The 17,956-nt window shown below is 38.9% G+C and overlaps 1 protein-coding gene across 4 annotated transcripts in view; it reads left to right on the plus strand.

The window, feature by feature from the left end:
- Positions 1-17,956, plus strand: part of EXD2 (exonuclease 3'-5' domain containing 2) — a 43,138-nt gene that overhangs the window by 6,395 nt on the left and 18,787 nt on the right. For 3 of the 4 annotated variants that reach the window (XM_012438134.2, XM_012438135.2, XM_012438137.2), the window contains one exon: positions 4,226-4,605. The exons of the other annotated variant lie outside the window; for it this stretch is intronic. In XM_012438134.2, the coding sequence (XP_012293557.2) occupies positions 4,273-4,605 (333 nt within the window). In that variant the 5' untranslated portion in view covers positions 4,226-4,272. The remainder of the gene's footprint in view (positions 1-4,225; positions 4,606-17,956) is intronic. 4 annotated transcript variants of the gene reach the window in all.

Raw genomic sequence — 17,956 nt, forward strand, 5'->3', positions numbered from 1 at the left:
CAGAGACAATAACAGGCATGGAGCTGCCATCGCCTATGATGACAATGCCTGCTGGAATAACTCCTGAAGGACCTGCCTGAGGCTGCTTTACAATTAATTTTTTTATAAGTAGAAGGAGTACACTGTAAAGTAAAAAATACAGTAAATACATAAACAAGTAATGTTTATTGTCATTATCAAGTATATACTGTACATAATTGCATGTGTTGTGCTTTTATGCGACTGGCTGTGCTGTAGGTTTGTTAACTCCAGCATAATTACCCACATTGGTGAATAATGCATTGTGCAGTAATGTTAGGACGGTTAGGATGGCTATGAAGTCACTAGGCAATAGGAATTTTTCAGCTCCATTGTAATCTTACAATTTTGTAGAACTATTGTGTGTGTGGTCTGTTGTTGACCGAAACATCGTTATGTGGCACGTGACTATATTTAACCCAGTATATTCCAAACATTATTTAAACATATGTATTAAAAAATTAATATGGAATTCATAGAGATAGAAAGTATAATAGGAATTATCAGGGGTGAGAAGAAGAAAAGAGTAGGGAATTCTCGTTGAGTTATAGTTTCTGTTTGCAAGGATGAAATTTTTCTGGAAATGGGTGATGGTGATGGTTGCATAGCAGTGTGAATGTACTTATTGTCATTGAATTGTACACTTAAAAATGGCTAAAATGGGCAAGGTGTGTTGGCTCATGCCTGTAATCCCAGCACTTTGGGAGGCCATGGCAGGAGGATCCCTTGAGCTCATGAGTTTGAGACCCGCCTGGGCAACATGGCGAAACCCTGTCTCTACAAAAAAAATTAAAAAAAAAATTTTAGCTGGGCATTGTGGGGGGAGTACCTATAGTCCCAGCTACTTGGGAGGCTGAGATAGGAGGATGGCTTGAGCTTGGGAGATGGAGGTTGCAGGGAGCTGAGATTGCACCGTTGCACTCCAGCCTCTGTTATAGAGCCAGACCTTGTCTCAAAAAAAAAAAAAAAAAAAAGGCTAAAATCGTAAATGTTATGTTATATATATTTTACCACAATAAAGAAATCACCATAAAAATCAGTATGGAAATTATCAAAAAAATTTACATTTTTTGTAGTAAGTATTCAAAAGTTTGGTGTGTATTTTACATGTATAGTACAGATTACATTCTTTTGTTTGTTTGTTTTTGTTTTTGTGATAGAGTCTTACTCTGTTCCCCAGGCTGGAGTACAGTGGTGCAATCTTGGCTCACTGCAACCTCTGCTCCCAGGTTCAAGCGATTCTTGTGTCTCAGCCTCCTGAGTAGCTGGGACTACAAGCACATGGTCACCACACCTGGCTAATTTTTGAATCTTTATTAAGGATGGGTTTTTACCATGTTGGTAGAAATGGAGTTTTGCCAGGTTGCCTAGGCCAGTCTCAAACTCCTGACCTCAGGTGATCCTCCCACTTTGGCCTCCCAAAGTGCTGAGATTACAGGCGTGAGCCACTGCACCCGCCTATATTTTACATTTGTTTAAATGTGTCGCCTACCCTGTTGTGTTTCCTGCCCTTTTATTCGTATACAAGCTATTCCTTCCACCTGGGGTGCCCTCCTCCTATCTGCCTCGTGCACCTGGAGAACTCTCACTCCTGTTTGAATGCCAGTCTCAGACACCATCTCTCTCAGCAAGTGTTTTCTCTTAATAATACCCCAGCTTGGCCAGGTGTGGTGGTTCAAGCCTGTAATCTTAGCACTTTTTTGAGGTCAATGTGGGCAGATTGCTTGAGCTCAGGAATTTGAGCAACCTGGCAAAACCCCATTTCTACCAAAAATACAAAATATTAGCTGGGGCATTGGAGCTCAGGAGTTCAAGACCAGCCTGGGCAACCTGGCAAAACCCCATTTCTACCAAAAATACAAAATATTAGTTGGGGTGCTGGCATGCATCTGTGGTCAGTCCTAGCTACTTGGGGGGTTGAGATGGGAGAATCACTTGAACCCAGGAGATCAAGGCTGCAGTGAGCTGAGATTGTGCCATGGCACTCCAGCCTGGGTGACAAAGTGAGGCCCTGTCTCAAAAAAATAAAAATAAAAACAATATCCCCACTCTTTCCTCAAGTACAAGCCATTCGCGTAGTTGTATGTGCTTCACTTGTTGGTGTTATCTCACTCTTTGCAACTTGTTCGTCATGTGTATTTTTCCTTGGCTAAATTGTGAATTTTTTGAAGGCAGATTGTGCCTTTCAGACTCTTTTTACCCAGGGTCTATTACGGCGTCTGGCTTATTGAATGTATTATACACATAGGTTTGCTGAATGATCCTTTGGCTTAAAAAGGAAGAAAAACATGCAGCTTACAAAACCTCTCCAAATAAAAATGAATTAATAAAAGCTTATGTTAGAATATGTCATTTTCTCTGAAAACAAATATTCAGTTTTGTATATAAAATTATGTTTAAGTTGAGAGAGAAACATAATCAAGATGCAAATTGGTCTCAATAGATGAAACATTTGGCTGAAATAGACAAGATGAAATTTAGAAGAAGCATTTTTGATTTAAATGCAAAATATAAATTACAAATATATAAAATGGAGAACTTGATTTGGCGTCAGTGAATTTTTAATTTCCTATAGGCTTTATATGACCCAACAATGAGATTCTGTTACTAAAAAATATATCATTTCATACAGCATTAATAAAATATAGGGTCCAGCTACTGGGAAGTAATAGTGTCACTGTAGCCGGCATCAGTTAGACTGTATCTCAAGTTTGTTTGTTGTTTGTTTGTTTTAGACAGGGTCTCACTCCTGTCACGTAGGCTGGACTGCAGTGGCGTGATCATGGCTCACTGCAGCCGTGACTTCCCAGGCTCAGGTGATTCTCCCACCTCGGACTCCTAAGTAGCTGAGGCTATAGGTGCGTGCCACCACGCCTGGCTAATTTTTTGTAAATTTTTTGTTTGTTTTTTTAAGTAGAGATGGGATTTTGCCATGTTTCCCTGGGTGGTCTTGAACTCCTGAGCTCAAACAATCTGCCCACCTCAGCCTCCCAAAGTGCTGGAATTATAGGCGAAAGCCATCATGCTCGGCCTCAAATATTGTATGTAGACCTGAATGCCACATTTGAAGAGATACATTGACAAACTTGGAACTGTGCAGAAGGCCTTGGTCAGGATGATAAGTCTACAAGCCAGGTCACGGGAAGACCGTAAAGTGGAGTCTCACAGCTCTCTCCACCTATTTAACAGGCTGTAAGGAGGGAGTAAACACTTGTCATTGCAGAGGCTATCAAAGAGGGCAATTTGTTAGTAGACAGCTTTACAGAATGCAAGAACTTTCAACAAAAACTGCCTCTGAAGGTAGTTTTTGTCCTCTTTTATTATATATTACTGTTGCACTTTTACTGTTATTTTAATAGTACAGAAATAGTGCTGTATACTCATTTCCTTCCCACATATGGAGAAAGCCACATGTTACAGAAAAATGAAAAAGGGACAATTTTGTGGCTTCATTTATTTACATTAACTGCCTGGCACTGTGGACACTTCAGTTTGTAACTACCTTCTGTGCATCTTGGATATCTCTATGTTCTACCTTTTTCTTTTTCTTTTTTGATCCTTTCTCTTTTCTACCACCCTGACTTACCCTACAATAACCAAATAGTTTCTATGGAAAACCACTGAGCCTTCTGGAGCAACAGAAAGTGTTGACTCCAGCCTGTTTCCTTCACTCCCTCACTGTTACACCTTCCAGAAAGTAAAAAAAAAAAATATTCCCACCAACTGACTGATGGTTATGATTTTTTTTTAATTGAGAAGCAAAAGTTTTTCTTCAACTATGAGGTGACCAAAGGTTTAAAATGCAAAATACTTTGAAGAAGATCCATTAACTAAAAAATTCATTCATTAATCAGCAGTTGGAGGTGAGGGTTTAGCTTATCGTTGTTTTTTTTCCCCCTAAATCACATTTCATTGTGCAGATAGCCTGTTGTTTTGATTAATATGTTTTTATATCATTAAGAGAGCCCTGGGGAACTATCAGAGGGCAGGGAGATTTCCTGGGGTATGGATGGAGATAGAGATGGAATACAGAGATTATGAAGATGAAGAAATCAAACTATTGCTGCTATTTCACATGGAAATTTATAGCAGTTGTTTTAGTTTGTGGGCACAGAGATTATAAATGGTACTTTTTTTAGGGGGAAAACTTGTTTACATAAAGGTTTATATTCTATATATAAATATCTTTTTGCCATTTGTTTTGCAGATTGTGGGATTAGTGATATGCTTTTCTAAAGAGTAGAAAAGTCGAAGATGTCTAGACAGAACTTAGTGGCTTTGACAGTGACTACCCTTCTGGGTGTGGCTGTAGGGGGGTTTGTCCTGTGGAAAGGCATCCAGCGCCGCCGAAGGAGTAAAACAAGTCCTGTGACCCAGCAGCCACAGCAGAAAGTGATGGTCACTGCAGAGCTGCCCCCTCCAGAAGATGACCAGCTGCACTCCAGTGCCCCCAGATCTTCGTGGGAGGAACGGATCCTTAAAGCAAAGGTGGTGACAGTGTCTCAGGAGGCTGAATGGGATCAAATCGAGCCCTTGCTTAGAAGTGAATTACAAGATTTTCCAGTACTTGGAATTGACTGTGAGTGGGTAAGTTAAAAAGCGAAAGTTAAAAAAGACAAAAACAAAACAAATAAACCTCCTGCTTTTCCAACTGGGACCCTGGATGATCAAGTAGAAAATAATGTTAAAGGAAAATGAATTCTCTTGTTCTCAACTTGCTTGTAAGCAGATTTTAGCAGCAGCAGAAGCTGATGCTCCTCTCAGGATAGGGGAGTGCTTACAATTATGGATTCTGGAGTGAAACCTGTATGAATTCTGTTTTCCCCACTTACCATTCTGTGAACTTGGACAAGCTATTTAGCCTCTCTGAGTGTTTGTTAGTAATAGGAATGTCATGATTCCTACCTCCAGTGGCTTTTCTAAGGATTCAAATTCCCCATAAATAATTCAGCACAGTGTTAACATAAGTGTTCATGAAATATTAACCACTGTTAATATTTGTAGTAGCATTTTCTTTTCTTGAGACAGAGTCTTGCTCTTGTTGCCCAGGCTGGAGTGCAATGGTGTGATCTCGGCTCACTGCAACCTCTGCTTCCTGGGTTCAAGTGATTCTCCTGCCTCAGCCTCCTGAGTAGCTAGGATTACAGGCTTGTGCCACCTTGCCTGGCTAATTTTGTAATTTTAGTAGTGATGGGGTTTCTCCTTGTTGATCAGGCTGGTCTCAAACTCCCAACCTCAGGTGATCCACCCGCCTTGGCCTCCCAAAGTGCTGAGATTACAGGCGTGAGCCACTGTGCCTGGCCTGTAGTAGCATTTTCATAAGGATACCATGGAGAAAATAGTTAAGGAAGTCTATTTAAATGGAAATTATTACTTAGGATTTTAAAAGATAACAGTTAACATTTGAAACACCGTTTAAACCATGTACTGTATGTTTTGCTCTCATCATCTCATTTAATTTTCACAGTATGGGCATAACGTGGAGATATTGCAGGTTTGGTGTTAGACCATGGCAATAAAGCAAAGGTTGCAATAAAGTGAGTCACATGAGTTTTTTGGTTTCCCAGTGCATATAAAAGTTATGGTGAGTGTGTTGGTGGCTCATGCCTATAATCCCAGCACCTTGGTAGGCTAAGGTGGGGAAAATCAGTTGAGGCCAGGAGTTTGATACCAGTCAACCTGCTCAACATAGCAAGACCCCGTCTCTACAAAAAGAGAAATTAGCCAGGTGTGGTGATACCCACCTGTAGTCCCACCAACTTGGGACACTGAGGCAGAAGGATGCTTGAGTCCAGGAGGTTAAAGCTATAGTGAGCTATGAACGTAACACCGCACTTCAGCCTGAGGGGCAGAGGGAGATCCTGTCTCAGGAAAAAAAAAAAGTTATGTTTATACTATACTATAGTTTATTAAGTGTGCAATAGCATTATATCTTTAAAAAGTACGTATTTTAGTTAAGTAGTTTATTGCTAATAATTATCTGAGCCTTCAGCAAGTTGTAATCTTTTTGCTGATGAAGGGTCTTGCCTTAATATTGATGGCTGCTGACTGATCAGGGTAGTGGTTACTGAAGGTTGGCGTGCCTGCGACAGTTTCCTAAAATAAGACAGCAAAGAAGTTTGCCGCGTTGATTGACTCTTCTTTTTATGAAAGAGTTCTCTCTACTATGTGATGCTGTTTGATAGCATTTTACCCACAGTAGAACTTCTTCTAAAATTGGAGTCCTCTGAAACCATGCCATTGCTTTATCAACTAAATTTATGCAATATTCTAAATCTTTTGTTGTCATTTCAACAGCGTTCACAGCATCTTTACCAGTAGATTCCATCTCAAGAAACCACTTTCTTTGCTCCTCCATAAGAAGCAACTCTTCAGCTGTTAAAGTTTTATCATGAGATTGCAGCAATTCAATAACATTTTCAGTTTCCACCCCTAATTCTATTTCTCTTGCTATATCCAGGAAATGTAATCAAAAGAGGCCCTAAGCAGAATGGCTCCACAAAATCAGTTCACAGGTTGGTAGAAGAGGCCACTAGATGCCAACACTGATGACCAAGAAGAGAATACCTGACAGTGTGGCAGTCACAAAAGCCCTTACACCACAGCTACTGAGGGTGTTTCTTTATATCAGCAATAGTAGTAGTAGTTTATACCAGTTACCTTGGGCCATCAAGAAAGGATCAGTGATTTTGATCTATTCTATATGAAAAGTTATATCATTTTAGAACTATTTACATCAGCAACAATGAAAGAAAACAGAGTTTAAGTGGTAAGGCTTAGCAGATTAGGAAAATTCACATGTGCCAAGCACCTAGATTATTCCAACTAAACGAAGTATACCTTGAGCAACAACAGGGTAGACTGAAGTGAACAGTAATTGATCTAATAATAATACACTTTAATTACTATAGCAGAGGCATAGATAAAGTGGCAAATAATCTAACATCCACATCATTTTGACTTTTGATATGTATTAAACTCAGGTTAGATGCCACATTTCCCTTCAGGCATGACTGTGTTTTCCTGATTGCTGTTATAAAAAACTTAATGAAAAAGTCATTCATGGCTTTTTTTCTTGTAAAAAGAAGCATAAATTTAAGAGATGAATAAAGAAAACAAAAATATGCTAGGCATGGTGGCCCATACCTGTAATCTTAGCACTTCGGGAGGCTGAGGTGGGTGGATCACTTGAGGTCAGGAGTTCGAGACCAGCCTGGCCAACATGGTGAAACCCCCACTCTCTACTAAAAATACAAAAATTAGCTGGGTGCGGTGGCAGATGTCTGTAATCCCAGCTACTTGGGAGGCTGAGGCAGGAGAATCGCTTGAGCCCAGGAGGTGGAGGTTGCAGTGAGCTAAGATCACACCACTGCACTCCAGCCTGGGCAACAGAGTGAGTGAGACCTTGACTCAAAACAAATAAAAAAGAAAACAAAAATGAAAGGAAAAATCATCCATTCTTGCTCTCTTTATTTCTCCATTCCTGTTTTGCTTTCTTTTTCATTCACTTTTATATAAATGCATATTCAATTATTATTTTTGTTTTTCTTTCTTTTTTTCTTTTCCTTTTTTTTTTTTTTTTTTTAGGAGACAGGGTGGTGTCACTCTGTTTCCCAGGCTGAAGTGCAGTAGTGCTATCATTAGCTCACTGTAACCTCAAACTCTTGGGCTCAAATGCTCCTTCTGTCTCAGCCTCCCAAGTAGCTAAGACTACAGGTGTGCGTCACCACTGGCTAATGTTCTTGATTTTTTTTTTTTTTTTTCTGAGACAAGGTCTTATTCTGTCACCTGGGCTGGAGTGCAGTGGTGGGATTTTGGCTCACTTTAGCCTAGACTCCCTGGGTTCAGGTGATTGTCCCACCTCAGCCTCCTGAGTAGCTGGAACTACAGATGTGTGCCACCACACCTGGCTGATTTTTTTTGCATTTTTAGTAGAGATGGATTTTTACCATGTTGCACAGGCTGGTCTCAAACTCCTGAATTCAAGAAATCTACCTGTCTCGGTCCCACAAAGTGCTGAAATTACAGGCATGAGCAACCGTGCCCAGCCTATGTTCTTGCTTTATAGTCAATATTTGTTTAGATTTACCACAGTGTTTACCCTCCTCTATTCTTATTCTTTTTTTTTTTTTAGATGGGGTCTCACTTTTTTCCCCAGGCTGGAATGCAGTCAGTGGTGTGATCACAGCTAACTGCAGCCTTAACCTCCCAGGCCCAAGTGATCCTCCCACCTTAACCTCCTAAGTAGCTCGGATTACAGGTGTGAGCCACCACACCCTGTCTCTTTTTTATAGAGGCAGGGTTTTGCTGTGTTGCCCAGGCTGGTCCCAAACTCTTAGGCTCAAGTGGTCCTCCTGCCTTGGCCTCCCCAATTGCTGGGCTTACAGGTATGCATAAGCTACCATGCTGGGCCTTTTTTTTTTTTTTTTTTTTAAAGAGATGAGGTCTTGCTCTGTTGTGCAGTTGTATGATCATGACTCACTGCAGCCTCAAACTCCTGGGCTCAAACGATCCTCCTGCCTCAGCCTCCTGAGTAACTGGGACTACAGGCATGTGCCACTGCACCTGGCTAATTTTGTTTTTTGTAGAAATAGGGTCTTGCTGTGTTGCCCTGGCTGGTCTTCAATGCCTGGCCTCAAGTGAGCCTCTCATTTGGTCCTCCTACAAGCAGAAGCCACTGCACCCAGCTATATTTACCTTTTTCTTTGCTTACCATTTCTTATATCTCTGACCTTCTTTGGGGGATCATTTTCCTTAAAATCATTCTTTGACGGTTTAGGGCCCATTAATAATGAACTTCGTTATTCTGAAAATGTCTTTATTTTTATTTTAATCTTAAAGAGGTTTTTCTCTGAGTATAAAGTTCTGGCTTGGCAGTGTATCATTTTCAAGATAGCATTCCATTGTCTTCTGGCTTCCATTATTACTGTTGAAGATAACTGTCAGTCTATATCTTGATTCTTTGTAAGTAATGTAATTTTTCCATATCTCTTCTTAAGATCTTTTCTTTGAGTTTATGGTTCTGAAGATTCACTATGATGAGTCTAGGTGTTTTATTTCTGGCTTGGGATTCAGAAAAATATTTGGATAATAGGATTGATATATTTTATCAATTTAAAAGTGCTCTTTGAAGATTGTCTTTATCCTTTCTTCTTTCTTGCTGGAATATAATATTTAACGTATCTTAGTCTCTCGAGATTCATTCATTAGTACAATTTCTTCCCATCTCTTTTACAATTCCCTTTTTCTTTATTTGGCTTTGTCTAATCTGTTTAATCTGTCCCCTGAGTCTTTTTTTAGACTTCTTTATTGTGAAATATAACTCATCAAGAAAAGTGCCTGGAACAAAAATAAACACTGAATGATTTATGTAAAGAGAACAGCTGTGTAACTAGAAACTAGGTCAAGAAACAAGATTCCTAGGACTCCAGAAGCTCCTGTTGTGCCCACTTGCAGTCTTTGTCCCCTCACTGCCCTCTAAGGGTTACCATTATCCTGCTTCATGATATTTACTTTCTTGTTTTCTTCATACTTTTACTACTTAGGCATGCCTCCCTAAGCACTGCCATTTAATTTTACCTGCTTTTAAAATTTAGTATAAATGACTCATCTAGTATGTGCTCTTTTTTTGGTCTGGCTCCTTTTTCCAAACATTGTGAGATTTACCTGTGTTGTGTGTGACTATGATTTGTTGCCATATAGTATTCCATGGTATAAATGGAATATACCATGATTTATTTATCCATTCTACTATAGTGTATGAATATAATACAGTGTAGGCCAGGTGGGATGGCTCACGCCTGTAATCCCAGCACTTTGGGAGGCTGAGGCGGGTGTATCACCTGAACCTGAGGTCAGGAGTTCAAGACCAGCCTGGCCAATGTGGTGAAACCCATCTCTATTAAAAATACAAAAATTAGCCAGACATGGTGGCACATACCTGTAATCCCAGTTACTCCCAGTTACTCAGGAGGCTGAGGCAGGAGAATCGCTGGAACTGGAACCTGAGAGGCGGAGGTTGCAGTGAACCAAGATTGTGCCACTGCACTCCAGCCTGGCTGACAGAGTGAGACTCCATCTAAAATATATATGTATATATACACACACATATATATGTACATATATATAAAATACAATATAGCATCATTTACATTTGGGAGCTCTTGCAAAGAATGCTGCAGTTGAACATTTACACTCATTATTGGGCATATGTGTCTATGAGTGGAGTTCTGGGTCATGGAGTTTATGTGTGTGTGTGCCCATGTATGTGCAACTTTAACTTTTATAGATGATGCCAAACTGTTTACCAAGATCGTTTTCATGAATGTACCTTCCCATCAGTAGTATATGAATGATCCCATTGTTTCCAGCTGTTTTCAGAAGTGATTATACTAATTTAACCTCCCTCTATATGAAAATTGCCTGTATGAAAATTGACTTCATTTTACATCCTTGTCAACATTTTGGTACTGTCATATTTTAAAATTTTATCTATTCTGTTTGGCTTATAGTAATAGTTCATTATGATTTTAATTTGCATATTCCTAATCACTAATGAAATCGATCATCTTTTTTGTATTTTATTGGTCATTTAGATATTTTCTTTTATGGAGTGTCCGTTCAAGTCTTTTGCCTCATTTTCTTTTTTTTTTTCTTACCTCATTTTCTATCAAGTTATCTTTACAGGCATTCTTTATATATTCTGCATATGAACCCTCTGGGAGTTAAATTTATGTTGTAAATGTTTTCTCCTATTCTGTGAATCGCCTTTATATTCTTTTAATGTTTTCTTTTGATAAACAGAAGATCTGTCTAGTACAGTTTATCAAGTCTTTCCCTACACACAGTCATGAACATATTCTCCCTAGGTTATTTTCTTGGAGTTTTATGGTTTTAACCTTGGCCATTCAGATTTACAATCCACCTGAAATTGATTTTTTAGGTGTGTTTGTATATGATGTACAATAGGGTTAAGTTCCATTTTCTCTCCCAAAGGAATAGCCAATCTGCCTAGAACCACAAATTGAAAAGATAAACCTTTCCTCATTGCTCTGCGATGCCACTTTATCACAAAACAAGTGTCTGTATATGTCTAGATCTGTTTTTGTTCTCTTTGTCTATTTTTCTATTCTTACACCAATTATTAGAAACTTCCTTATTCACTGTTGTTTTAGAATAACTCTGGATATCTGGGACAGCAAAACCTGCCATCTTGTTCTTTTTCTACAATATTGTGGATATTCTTGATGCTCTACATTTTCTTTTCTTTTTTTTTCTTTTTTTGAGATGGAATCTCACTCTGTCACCTGAACTGGAGTGTGGTGGCACAATCTTGGCTCACTGCAGCCTCCACCTCCCGGATTCAAGCCATTCTCCTGCCTCAGCCACCAAGTAGCTGGGACTACAGGTGCCTGCCACCATGCCTAGCTTACATTTTCTTACAAGTTTTAGAATCAGGTTTTCAGGTTCTATAAAACTTTCTTGAGATTTTGATTGAGATTGTATTGTGTAGATCAGTTTTTAGGGAACTGACTTCTTTATATTATCAAAGGGTTTTTAAAAATTGACATGAAATTGTATGTATTATGTAAAGGATAATGTTTTATGCATATATACATTGTAGAATAATTAAATCTAGCTAATTAACAAATGCATTTCTTGACATAGTTATCATTTTTTAATGATGAAAACACTTAACCTACACTATCTTTGCATTTTTCAGTAATATATCATCATTAACTATAGTCACCATGCTGTACACTAGATCTCTTGAACTCATTCCTCCTATATAACTGTAATTATATATTCTTTGATCAACATTTTCTCATCCTCCCCTCCTCCCAACCATTCTAGCCTGTGGTAACCACTATTCTACTCTCTTACTTCTATGAGATGAACTCTTTTATTTTTTATTTTTATTTTTTAGAGACATGATCTCTCTCTGTCACCCAAGCTAGAATGCAGTGGCATGATCATAACTCAATACAGCCTTGAGGTCCTAGGCTCAATCAATCCTCCTACCTTACCCTCCCAAATAACTAGGACTATAGGCATATACTACCACATCTGCCTAATTTTTAATTTTTTTTTAGAGATGAGTTCTCACTATGATTCTTAGGCTGGTCTCAAATTCCTGGTCTCAAGCTATCCTTCCACCTCAGCCTCCCGAGTAGCTGGAATTACAGGAGGGAGCTACCATGCCCACCAAGATCAACTTTTTTAGATTCCACATGTGAGTGAGCTCATGCAGTATTTATCTTTCTGTGCCTGGCTTGTTTCACTTAACATAATATCTTCCAGGTTTATCCATGTGGTTACAAATAAGAAGATTTTATTATTTTTTATGGACAAATAGTATTCCATTTTAGAAAGATATATATATATTTTTATTATATATATATCTCTCTCTTTCATAATAGCATATGTGACATTTATCCATTCATCTGTTGATGAACACTTAGGTTGATTCTATATCTTGGCTATTGTGAATGGCGCTGCTGTAAACATGGGCGTGCAGATGCAGATATCTCTTTGAAATACTAATTTTATTTTGGTTGGGTGTATACCCAGTAGCGGAATTGCTAGACCACAATATTGAGTTTTTGAATCTAAGTATTTATTTAGACCTTTAGTTTCTCTTAATAATGTATTTATAGTTTTCTGTGATTTTAAAATTTAAGTATAAATGGAGAGTTTAAACATTTTTTCTGTTTCTTTCTGGTACATGAAAATGCAGTTGAGTTCTATATAATTCTCTTGTATTAAGGAACCTTCCTAAACTCACTTATTCTAATTACTTGTAGATTCTTTTGGATTTCTATATGGACTATTATCTTTGAAAATGACAATTTTATTTCTTTCCTGTCCTTTATGTTGTTTCTCTCTTTTCTTCCTGTGGTCTACCTGGCTAGGATCACAGTACAGTGTTCAGTAGATGTGATGATAGTGGGCATCCTTGACTGATTCTCTGTCTCAAAATGACAGCTTTCAACATCTCATCTCTCCAGTAGGCTTGTAGATCCCTTTATCAGATTAATATGTTCATTTCTATTCTTGGTTTACTAAGAGTTTTTTTTTTTAAATCATGAATGGTTGTTGAATTTAATGAAATGTTTTCTGCATTTCTTGAGATAATTATGTGTATTTTCTCCTTTATTTTGTTATTGTATTGAAATACATTGATTTTTGAATTCTTGGGATAAATCCAACTTGACCATGATGTCTTATTCTTTTTATAGATTGCTAAGTTCATTTTGCTAATATATTTTAGAGGATTTAAAACAAAATCTGTTTATGAGTCATATTGGCCTATAATTTGTCTTTCTTAAAATGGCCTTGTCGGGCAATTGATTTATTTATTTATTTTGGAAACAAAGTCTCACTCTGTCACCCAGGCTGGAGTGCAGTGGCACAATCTTGGCTCACTGCAACCTCTGCCTCCCAGGTTTAAGAGATTCTCCTGCCTCAGTCTCCCGAGTAGCTAGGATTACAGGTGTGCACCACCACACCCAGCTAATTTTTGTATTTTTAGTAGAGACAGGGTTTCACCATGTTGGCCAGGCTGATCTTGAACTCTTGACCTCAGGTGATCCGCCTGCTTTGACTTCCCAAAGTGCTGGGATTACAGGCATGAGCCACTGCACCCAACATTTTTTTTTTAAGGAGACAGAATTGTCTTTTCACTCAGGCTGGAGTGCAGTGGCTCAGTCATAGCTCACTGCAGCCTCAAATTCCTGGGCTCAAGCAATCCTACCACCTCAGCCTCCCAAGTAGCTGGGACTACAGGTGCACACCACCATGCCTGGATAATTTTGAAATTTTTTTTTTGGAGATGCGGGTCTCGCTGTGTTGCCCAGGCTGGTCTCAAACTCTTGAGTTCAAATCCTGCCTCAGCCTCTAAAGTACTGGGATTACAGGTGTAAGCCACTGTGCTTGGATATTGTCAGGCTTTGATTTAAAAAAGTCATGCTAGCTTCATACAACAAGTAAGGTGTTTCCTATTTTTATGTTCTCTGGAAGAGTTTGTATAAGATTGTCATTGTTTTTTCCTTAAATGTTTAGTTAGAATCTACTGGTGAAGCCATCTGGAGTTTTCTTTTAAGGGAAGTTTTTGAATTATGGATATAATTTTTTGAATTGTTATGGAGCTATTTGTGTATTCTATTTCTTAATATCTCAGTTTTGTAAATTATATATTTCATCTATCATCTAAATATGTCATCTTTCAAAATTTTTAATTGTTGACATAAGCCAGGCATAGTGGTTCGTGCCTGTAATCCCAGCACTATGGGAGGCTGGGGAGGGAGGATCACTTCATGCTAGGAATTTGAGACCAGCCTGAGCAACACAATGAGAATCTGTCTCTACAAAAAATTTTAAAAATTAGCCTGGCAAGGTGGCGTGAGTCTGGAATCCCAGATATTCATGAGGCTAAGGTGGTAGGGTGGCTTGGGCCCAGGAGTTCAAGGCTGCAGTGAGCTATGATGATGCCACTGCACTACAGCCTGGACAACAGAATGAGACCCTGTCTCCCCCTCCAAAAAAAAATTATTGGCATATACTTGTTTATGATATCCTCTGACAATTTTTTTCCTGTTTGGTAGGTAACTAGGAAATGTCTCTTTTTTCATTCCTTACTTTGCTTACTTGTGCTTCTCTCTTTTTTCCTGATAATTCCTTCCATGGGTTTATCAATTTTATTAGTCTTTTCAAATAACCAACTTTTGGCTTTGTTGATATTCTTTATATATGTGTTCTATTTCATTGATTTTGTTTATTTCCCTGTTTTCTTGGGTATAATTTCTTATTCTTCATTATTTTTCAACCAACTTTAATCTGACATCTTTTCATGTGACAACACTGAAACTGATCAAGTTGGTGGCTTTCTTGTTTTCCAGTCCAGTGGACACTTACTTGGACTCATTATTCTAGCTCTCAGAAGCATCACACTCACATTCTTCTATCTCCTATCTTATTATCCTTTCACTTTTTCCTTTTCTGATTCCTGTTTTACCTGATATCTAAATATTGAAATGGCTCAGGCTTGGTTTCTTCTGTATCCACCCCAGAAATTGCAAACTCAGATGCCTACAAGAGCCAAACAGGTGATATAAATGAATGATATAGAGTGATTGTTTGCATTTTCTAATACATAGGAATGTTCTTAAATTCATAAGGAAATATAGCCCCTCTCATTTTTTCTTTAAACATAATGCTTCTAGGATCTATCTTTCATTTTTGTAGTATTATTAGAAACGTGGATCCTGAGAAATATTTCTTTGTATTAGAAAAATAGTGGTATACAAATATGATGGTAAGTGGAAGATAACAGTTGGCTTCAGTTGAAAAGACATTATGGTGAATTAGAGAATTCATGCCTCATATAAATGAGAAAGCTGCCATATAGTTCAAGCCAACTGTTACTGGGTTGTCCAGTTCTTTAAAAAGATACTTGGAGTATGGATTTTTAAAAAATGTGAACTCTACTAATTTAAAAATTCTGGCATAAGTTTTTAAATACATGGAGACCAAAAATAATATTATAATAAAAGCGTGTCTGTGAGTCAGCAGATGGATCTGTAGGCCACTAATTTATGTCTTCTAATTTACATTCGTTTCTTGTATTCTCATCTAATTGTATGACTTCAAATACCATGGTGATTGCTCTCAAAATCAGAATGCCAGCCTTTCATATCCACCTGCCAACTTGACATCTCTCCTTGAATGTCTAATAGTCATCTCAAACTTAACATGTTTCTAACAGAACTCATTCTTGATTTTTCTTCCCAAACTTGTTATCTCTAGTCTTCCCCACCTTTAAGATTAAAATCAGCGAGACATTCTTCTCCCTAAGAGTTGTCCAACGGGATGGTGATACAATTGAAAGTCAGAAATAAACAGGCAGTTATAACATGTTACATTTCTTTAATGGCAAAATATATGCAAATTCAAATAAGTGGTAATACAAAGCAGGAAATAACACAGCATGCTATCACAAAGAGGTATAGGTTTCTTTGAGTTACCCATAGTGATGTGTAACTGTGGATAAATCACCTGTACAAAATGAATATTCTGCCATGTTTTAGAAGCTATTATTGCTCTTCTCCTGAGGCGGGTGGAGACATTAAATGCCTTTTTGGTCCCCTGACTCCTGCCTTGTCCTTTCTGGAGACTCTGGCTACATATTTCCTTGCGTAACAGGTACAAATAATTGGTGCAATAAAGGTTGAGCTAGGGATTTTTCCAACACCATCATCCTATAGATCCCATGTATTAGTCCATTTTTTCCCTGCTATTAAAAAAAAACCTGAGACTGGGTAATTTATAAAGAAAAGAGGTTTAATTGGCTTATGGTTCTGCAGGCTGTTTAGGAAGCATGGCAACATCTGCTGCTGGTGCGGCCTCTGGGAGCTTTTACTCATGGTGGAAGGCACAGCGGGAGCAGGCGTCTTATATGGCAGGAGCAGGATCAAGAAGAAGGGGAGGTGCCACACACTTTTTTTTTTTTTTTGATATAGGGTCTCTGTCGCACAGGTTGGAGTGCAGTGGTGTGATCTTGACTCACTGCACTCTCCACTTCCCAGGTTCAAGTGATCCTCCTACTGCGACCTCTGTAGTAGCTGGGACTACAGGCGCACACCACCATACTTGTCTAATTTTTGCTTTTTTTATTTATTTGTTTGAGATGGAGTTTCGCTCTTGTTGCCCAGGCTGGAGTGCAGTGGTGTGATCTTGGCTCACTGCAACCTCTGCCTCCCCAGTTCAAGCGATTCTCCTGCCTCAGCCTCCCAAGTTGCTGGGACTACATGCATGCACCACCATGCCTAGCTAATTTTGTAATTTTTTTTAGTAGAGACGGGGGTTTCACCATGTTGGCCAGGCTGGTCTCAAACTCCTGACCTCAGGTGATCCACCTGCCTTGGCCTCCCAAAGTGCTGGGATTACAACAGGCATTAGCCACCGTGCCCAGCCTTTCTTTCTTTCTTTCTTTTTTTTTTTTTTTTTGTAAAGATGGGGTTTCCCAACGTTGCCCAGGCTGGTATCAAACTCCTAGACTGAAGTGATTCGCCCACCTTGGCCTCCCAAAGTGCTGGGATTACAGGCAGGAGCCACCACACACTTTTAAACAACCATATCTTGTGAGAACCACTCAGTATACAGTACCAAGGGGGAAGGGTACTAAAGCATTTATAAGAACTCTGCCCTCATGATCCAGTCATCTCCCACCAGGCCCTACCTCCAACATTGGGGATTGGAATTCAACGTGAGATTTGCATGGGGACACAGATCTGAACCATATCACACCTCTACTACCTCCTTAGTCCAAGCCTCAGGAATCTTTCATCTGGGCTATTGCAAATCTTCTGACTAGCCTCCCTGCTTTGACTCTTGCACACATACAATCCTTTCTCCATACAGTAACCAAAATATTTTTTAAAATGCAAATCAGATTTTGTCAGTCCTCTGCCTAAAACCCTTCCATTGCTTAGAATGAAACGCAGATGTCTCAGTTACCTACATGTTCTTAAGGACTTACTTGCTGTAGCTTCTTTCAGCATCTCTGATTTTGTCTCCTCCTACTCTCTTCCCATCCTACTCTTATCAGCGTCTAGCCACAATGGGCCATAATTCTTTTGCTTGACAGGGTAAACTCATTCCTATCTCAAAACCCTGGTCTAAATTTAACTGATACATAAACTCCACAGACTAGGGGTGCTCATTAGTTAACCTGTTCCAGCCCAAAAGATGGCCCATGTCATTCTTTACTCTCTGCTGCCTTCGTGGGGTCATTTAAAGAATCACTGGCCATTCCAGAAACTAGTTTTTAAGAATACTGTTTTGTTGTTGTTGTTGTTTTTAAGAATACTGAAGCCAAAATGGATTATCCCCTGGCTTCTAGAAGGAGGACCTCTAACCCAACGTTCTCTAAATGAATCAC

The sequence above is a fragment of the Aotus nancymaae genome, unplaced genomic scaffold (assembly GCF_030222135.1).
Source record: "Aotus nancymaae isolate 86718 unplaced genomic scaffold, 86718_ANA_hifiasm-v0.15.2.pri h1tg000011l, whole genome shotgun sequence".
Lineage (NCBI taxonomy): Eukaryota > Metazoa > Chordata > Mammalia > Primates > Aotidae > Aotus > Aotus nancymaae.